General features: G+C 33.1%; 1 protein-coding gene across 1 annotated transcript; it reads right to left on the bottom strand.

The window, feature by feature from the left end:
* Positions 1-2,034: 2,034 nt before the first annotated feature.
* On the bottom strand, positions 2,035-3,718 carry LOC140748231 (carbonyl reductase [NADPH] 3-like). Its single transcript, XM_073080996.1, has one exon. The coding sequence runs from the start codon at positions 3,698-3,700 to the stop codon at positions 2,777-2,779; it is 924 nt and encodes a 307-aa protein (XP_072937097.1). The 5' UTR covers positions 3,701-3,718; the 3' UTR covers positions 2,035-2,776.
* Between the last annotated feature and the right edge of the window lie 4,741 nt (positions 3,719-8,459).

Genomic DNA, 8,459 nt, shown 5'->3' on the forward strand with positions numbered 1-8,459 from the left:
TATTTTTCATTAATTCATTATATATAATGTATACATTTGCCAAGCAGAGTTCCTGAACATTGTGCATAAAACCAACGTTGACCAACGCCGCGAGCGGTTAATTAATTAAAGAAAAAATAACACTTCACTCTCATTAAAATTTTGTGTTTTGGCAGCCATGGATAAGCGTAATTTAAAACTGCATTCGCATCACACCTCAGGCGGAAACGCTAGAGGTTCTGAGTAATTTGTTGTAAATTTCTTTGCGAGAAGTATACACATCTTTTATGTTTTACGCCTCTACTCTCTTATACATATGTATAAATAAAATTGGAGTGTCTGTTTTTAATATTGAAATAACGGCTTTTTACCGCGATACATACACTAAAATATTTTTTTTTTAATTTTTGTCGGTCTGTATGTTTGTTCTGGCTAATCTCTGAAATTGCTGAACCAATTTTGACGGGACTTTGATTGGCAGGTAGCTGATGTAATATGAACTAACTTAGGCTATTTTGATTAAAAAGAAATAACGCGGGTGAAACCGCGGGGCACAGCTAGTTTTCTAATATTTTTGCTATCATCTATTCCAAAATATCTTGAATTATTCTATGTCTACGATTTTAGGATATTATGTATTGGCATCGCTTTTTGCCATAGAACTGTAACTTCTGTAACTGACATCCAACAAAAGTAATATTTTATTTATGTACTTTCTCAACTGATGTGCAAAGGAGGCTTATATTTGATCTTGTAAGAAAAATACGTATAGGTTAGTAATACGTATACGCTAGTAGTATAGGTAGGTAGATAGCGATAGTAATATAGGTAGGTTCGTCGACCCTACCAGGCCTTGCTGGCGCCGCGCCAGCCTGCCGCGCAGCGAATTTCATTAAACCCCAACTCTACTTTCCACAACATTCACAATGTGGTGGAAAATTATTTAATGGGAGCCAAGTTCCGGTTGTCGTTTTAAGCGGTTCGCGAGCCTGAGCTTAATGATCTGGATGAAATTTTAAGATGCTGTCAGTGCACGTTCTTCAGACTAGCAAGCCACTGCTCCGTAAGCAAAAAGATAGCAAGCAAAAAAAAATATTATCGAATTTTATATATTAAACGAACAATCTATCTGATCAAGTATAGACGCCTCTATACTTGAAGACTACTAATGCGTTGGGAACGCAGAATAAGTTGGAACAACTCGTATAATGTATCTCTTAGCACATAGATTAACCTTCATTTCATAACACAACAATGTTTAAAATGTATGATTTAAGGAAGACATAGCCGTAGGTAGAAGAAGGTAGAAAGACATAGACATGAGTATTCGAATGCATAGTTATTTTATCTACTCGTATAGTTAGCATTTAGAAAAGAAATTCAAAAAAGAAAGAAAATCATACAAAAGTTGTTCCAAATTCCTTTTAATAAAGTGAAAGTATTATGTGAGTTAACAACAGCTTTAATTGCTCCGAAAATCAGGAACCAAATCTACTCAATTCTACAGCGCTATGAATTCTCATTCTCGAGACACCAATTCAATGAGTATCGGCGACATTTAACCAAACGATCAAAGTTCAAATTGGGATAGTAATTTTTAATATTCCAAAACCTTGTGGACAATAGTATTACATTTTTATTACAACTTAAGTTAACTGGTAATACAGAAGTTAATCTGTGGGAAGTAATAAACGCGGCAAATAAACGTTAACCAGCCCAAAAGTTAATAGGGCGTTATGAAATCCTACTGCCTATTTCGAATACACGGGACCTTGTGAAAATTGTGCGCATGGTGGAGATGGATACTGATTTCTTGCCGACTGCCATGTTTTAGTATCAGATATAATTATTATTATTTCACAACATTTTCACAATTTTTATCGCAAGAAAGCGATAATGTAAATTTGTATATATTATTTATTATGTACTTGAAACCTATTTCTTAATTATAAATCTACGTCATGTAATATATGTGTGTGCATAATTAAATAAATATGATAGTGTACTAGTTATTAATAAATCACAATATAAGTAAATAATTATAATCTCTGTCTCCTTCTCAAAGTATCTCTTAGAAAATGCTTAATTATTACATAAAGTAAAATCTTAGATAGCGATTTATTATCTATATTTTGTTTAAATATTATTTCCAACTTAACCTTCCATTATAATGTAGGTGGTAAGCGGTAAAAAATATTAGGTACATTCGGTACAAAAACTGTAGACACTTATTAAATGCACGTAGTCCGTGACGCAAGCCGGTAACCGCTCTTTACGTTTTAACCCAACGACCAATATACAGACTCAATTCGCTCTTTGCCCTCTTAATTCCGACGAACTCTCAATTTTAATGTTTACTGAGCAAGATTACCTCCAGATGGCGCTGTGGAGTCTTATTTGGGAAGCAAATTTACTTCGGTTCTAAAATTTTGTTTACCGACTGATCAAAGAAACCTAGTTTTTTCTTAACCTTTTTGACTTCAATGCGCGGCAAGTCCTTATTTTCGCTAATAAAATTAACTACTCAGATAGGTGTCTGTTTTTGCAAAATTCTCATACCTTCAAAGATAAAGTGATACAGTACTTTTAAAATAAAGCGAGCAATGCAAGTATACATTTTTATTGATATTAATATGTATAAGTTATAGTATGCAAATTTGCATATAATATGCATAATAAGTTACGCAATGCATAATAACATGAAGCCAATGTTCAATAGAAATGAACGATAGATATTCGATCATGTACTTAAATAAGCGTGATCACAGATTTCAATAATTATAATTTAAGAACAGAATCAGTAACCAAAACGAGATGAAAAGTACGAAAAAATATTAGCAAGCCAACTATAAGGAAACCAGCTAGCAACACTCCAGGATTTGAAGAAATGGTCAGATTTATAGTCAAACCAATCCACTACAGTTCCATCGTACCACAAATAAGCTCCTTTTAATGACTGAGGAGCGTCTAAAACTATATGAACAGGAGTTTCAGCAGCTTGCTCTGATGTAAAGAATCCGATTTTAGCTGTCATGTCAGTACGCACTAAACCTGGATGCATGGAATTGATGGAGATATTCCTCGCTTCAAGATCTTTTTGCTGCAACATAGTAACAGCACTAAGCGCTACTTTTGCTACTCGATATGCAGCTATGATTCCCCAATCGGCAAAATCTTCTCGCTTGAAAGTACCATCTCTAGAAGAATCCAGAAACCAATTGACGAAATCATTAACATCGGTCAAACTAAAATTTTTACTGACAAATTTTTCTATCCAATACTTGTTTCTTAAGTTGGATAAGTGGCCACAATCACTTGATATATTCAGCACTCTTCCATTTTCTCTCAGTAGTGGATAAAGAAATTCTTCGATAGTGAAAATACTTTTAAAATTTGTATCGATTATTTTCTTGTCTTCTTCATAGGAGGGGGCGAAAAAGTTCGCAGCAATACCAGCATTATTGATTAAAATATCTATGCCTCCATGAGTTTCTTTGATGTGATCTCTAAACTTTTCTACACTTTGTCTATCAGTAACATCGAGTTGATGATACTCTGGATGTAGATCCAATTTAACTAATTCTTTGACAGCATTCATTCCTCTTTCTTTATCACGAGATGTCAAGTACACTTTTCCACTATATTTTTCGCACAATCTTTTAACAATCGCGAAACCAAGTCCTTTATTAGAACCGGTGACAACTGCTACTTTATCCGCCATGTCTATCCCACGACAGTATCTAAATAAAACTGATACGATATTATAATAACACATTACTACGCAATTAATAAACTGACCTTGGATAACGTTATCAATAAGTGGACATCGTTTTAATACGTAATACGTTAAATATATACTTGCTATGACATGATTAGCATAGTTATACAATTTTAATAATTTCCCTTTTTTGTATTAACAAAGATGGTAGAATATGAGAAATCTTATGGAACCAATTATAATTATATCCAATATAATTATATTAAGTTAACAACTTCGGACGAGCGATTGTGGCCATTCTCATGATGAAATGAAGAACTACTACTTAGAGTGCTAATGGTCAACACTAAGACCCTAATAAGTAAGAAAGAACTGTGTTTAAAATTGGTAACAAATATAAAATCGTTTTACTAGAATAGTAGGTATGAGCGGAATGAAACGAATTTCGAAGGCCAATATTAGCGTCGGCTATGATTTGGCAGTTCCAGGCACGGGTGCAAAGTTATCGCGTATTTTCTGATTCCAATCTGCCTTGGAAACTGCACTCTCACATGCAGCGCCGCTTCGCAAATTTAATTTAAATGTAAACAGAACAAACGTAGGTCAGGTGAATGTCGATATTTCGTACTATACTTAGTTTCGCAGTGTTCAAAATTTCTACTTTTTTATTATGCAAGTAGCAAACGACCAAGCAGTCCATCTGAATATAAGTGCCTACTGCCGACCCATGTACAATGCACATCAGTACGCTTACCATGCGTTTTCATAACATTCCACAATTTTACGTTACGTTTTCTCAATCCATTATTCTGTTCCGTTTGCTTTAGTAGACTGAGTAAACGTAACAATAAGTAATTGTATGGGCAATACGTAAACAAATACCAAAACAGTCATATTTTTCAAAACGTAAAACTCATGGTAGGGGTACAGTACTCAATCCCAAATAAGATTATGAATTTTATCTAAGGACGGCCACAGATGTGTTGCTACATCTAAGGACGAAGTTCATCTAAGGAACGCCTTTGACAAGTATATCTACCTTACTGCCCTCGTTAAACTAGGACACAGCAGCGCTTAACACAGTTATCAGCCAGAAAGAGCTGTGGCGGATCGACCATCTTCTAACTTGTATTTTGTATTTTGACATCTGGACTAATACATATACGTATTCCTAAATCTTCTAGGGTATACAAATAAAACGTTAACCCACTTTTATTCAACACCTTCGAATTATTCATTATTCATATGACGAGACCATTAGTCCTCGAGTTAATATTCACAGATATCAGCCCGGCGCGGCGCTGGAAAGTAAATTCATTAATTTAAACCAATTCGACGTTTCAATTAACGAATGCGACAAAGATATGCATAAAAGATATTAATATGTATGTTCTCGGTCCCCAAAGTTTCTGTTTTGCGAGATGGTGTTTCAAACAAAATTCAAGCTAATATTTTGGTTCAGAATTAAACTCACGTGATCTTCTTCCTAAAATATACCCCCCTTATTAATATTGAATCCATCCAAACTGTGTACTACAGATGGAAGTTTGACAGTTTTAACTATGAAGTAATTGTCAAATGTCGATTTTGACAAATCATTGGATAGATTGATTATTAATAACGGGCTTTAAACGACTTGATGATACAAATGGATTTAAAAGGTACCAGCGATATTAGCTTTTTTCAATAAACAGTAAATTTCACCTTCTGCATTATAATTAAATTTTAAGTATCGTAAGTTAAGTATGTATGTTACATACACCAGATATGTATTTTTTATTTGTATCAATGCATGTAAATGTGTGTTTTTATAAATACATGTTTCTTTCCGGAATTATAAACAAATCACTCTAATATTCCGGATTGGAGACACATCTTTATAATGATTTCATACGTCACTAATTATTCAAATAGCAATAACGATCTAATGGAACCAGCAAACAAGATCTCAACCTTACGTAAACATACATATAGCTTATCTACTTGCTCACTGCTTACTGCTTACTGCTCTCAAGCGTATATTCGACCACTTTCCGACAAAGTGCTTTCACTGTAACACTATTTACCTTTAAAATCGTATTGAACTAGAAAATAGAATCGCGTAGCGACGGCGCTCACTTAGATTTAGCGTCCAGACAGGCAGTAATATTTACTATGTTTTATATATGTACGCTATTTTATAATTGAATTCTATGACTTCATACATCTTTAAGAATACAAGTAGATATCCTTGAAAAATATTAGAATGCTACTGAGTGTCTATTGATCTTGTGCACAAATAAATATTGATTATTTTTATTGCGTTGTTTTCTCGCGATAGTATATTTGTGTGTGTTAAGTGTGTTTAAAACTTATAAAAATCAGAATCAATTCCTAGAAGTAGAGGTAGAGGGCAAATCGTAAGGTTAAGTTTACAATTAAAGTTATATAAAATTCTTATATGTCCTGGTTTTTCTCATCTGTCACAAGAAATTGATCCAGTACTGCCCATTTTTCTTATAGCACTTTTGATTTGGATATTATTAGCCAAAGTTCAAGATTTTTTCTAGAATACCAAACAAGAGCCACTTACCTGAAACATTAAAGGGAGGTCTATGAATGAAATATTAATCTTCTATGATGATTGTTATAAGGCATTCTGATATGAAAGTTGTTATGGAGTAAGTTAACAATTCCGTATGAAGAGACGATTTTATTGAAACCCTTTCAACTCTTACATTTTTTATTATTATGTTCATATTTAATGCGAATTTTTCTTTGGAGATTATTTTTTGAACATGTATCCTCATGAGCCCATATGTCTATCGAATATTTTCCGGAAAAAATACCCTTTGTCTCTTTATATGCCTTTAAAGTACTAGCTCGTCCATAAAAGTCCGTTAAAATCAAGTTAGCTCTAGCAAAGATTTTGGGATTTTTCCAATGATTGCAATTCAACCTCACTTTTAACTGACTTCAAAAAATGACAAACTGATATGATGTCCTACAATCGATACATACCTACAATATGTTTCTAACTTATAATTTATATTCGTACCTTTTTTAAATAAGTATACCTATAGGTTAAGCAGCGATAGCTAAGTAGTTTTCTTTTTATTTATTTAATACCATAAAAATATGCATTGGTTCACAATTGAAAAATATCCATACAAACCCTATGTGGGTTTGTCTTGAATTCTGGGTTACCCCCGAACTGTTGCTAAAATAAAGATTATCGATGGATGGATGTAAACCCACTCGCAGTTAATATTCACGTTAGTAGCAATAGCTTGTCATCACAATTATTGTTTACGAGTTTAAGTCAAACCGCAAATAACCGGTCCGATGGGCGAAGGTCTACTCATTTGTACCTGAATGTATAAAAATGGTTGTTAAATTATTATTGTTATGCAATAAAAACATATGCTTATCTATCTATATATATAATATATGTATATATGCATACATATATACAGGGTGAATTTTGCAGAAAGGCCTTCAGGGCCAATAGAAGTTCGGCCTCTCGGTTGGGATGACCGAGGTTCGAATTCCAGGCAATTTTTAAAAGTTATGTGCGCATTACTAAATTACAGCTTGCTTTAACGTGAAGGAAAATATCCAGAGGAAACCTACAAACTTCAGAGATATTTTTAATTTATATCTTTAAGAGTTGCTTGGATGAAGAAATAAATAATATTTTTCTGGACTCGGCCACTAGTCCGATCACAAAAGTTAGACAATAATTTTATAAACAATAGCAATTAATTAATTAAACCTGTTATTTAAATTCGCTTCATAGCCGTTATTCAGGTTCTTTTGATATGCTAATACACTAATGTAAAATAATATGCATACAAATTTGACAATTGAAAATATTAATTGGTTCTTATTAAGCCGGGGTCAATGAACGTTATGTATTTTTTCAGTACTTTATCATTTAAATGCATGTTTTCGTTATCGTAGGTAAAACAATTTAGATATTTTATTTATATATGTCGGAGGAAGAGTCGAATACAACATATTTAATATAGCTAGACTTTCAGTTACTTTAGTAATGTTATTAATCGAAGTGAATATTGATTTAAATTATAATTAACAGCAATTGTATTGCTATCGTATTAGACGTCGAATCAGAGCAGAGACTTTTAAGAGGTCTCTAGCGGGAGTCGAGGTATGTGGCCGCGCGGTGGGGAAACATGAATAAGAACTGATGTGACTGCTCGAGGTGGATCATTATTTTGTTATGCTTTGAAGCGTGTGGTCACTACCATGAACCTGCTGCTCAAATCCTCTGTTCTTAAAGTAATAGTAGTAGTATAATATAGTCATTTTATAAATCCGAAGTTATAAGCGTTAAGAACAATAAATACTGTGATTACTGTATTTGTGCCTGCATCTACCCTATGACAACGCCTACAAAACCCATAGATTCAATCAATGATGTAGATGAGAGCCGTCCTTATCTAACATATACATATAATGTTATAAACATATGTAGGTTACGCCATTAAGGATTAAGGATCAATGTAAATTGATCCTTAATGTATACTGTGTATGTAATGTTAAGGACAAATAACAAAAAACTATTTTTTTACAAAAAAAAAAAAAACAACATCAAGACAAATATTAATTCTGACGATAACTTCAGTGTAATAATTACTTGATAGTTATAATTAAAACATTACTCGTATTAACAGTAGCCTGTGGTATAAACAGTCGAATCTAATTACGAGCTCTTATCAACTCTGATAATGACTATCGCAGTAAATGTATAAATACTTGT

Source organism: Epargyreus clarus, unplaced genomic scaffold (genome assembly GCF_041222505.1).
Source record: "Epargyreus clarus isolate Ecla_fem2 unplaced genomic scaffold, WU_Ecla_fem_2.2 ptg000015l, whole genome shotgun sequence".
Lineage (NCBI taxonomy): Eukaryota > Metazoa > Arthropoda > Insecta > Lepidoptera > Hesperiidae > Epargyreus > Epargyreus clarus.

Excerpts from the sequence above, each read along its gene's own strand:
- LOC140748231 (XM_073080996.1), bottom strand. The coding sequence starts at position 3,700 with ATGGCGGATAAAGTAGCAGTTGTCACCGGTTCTAATAAAGGACTTGGT.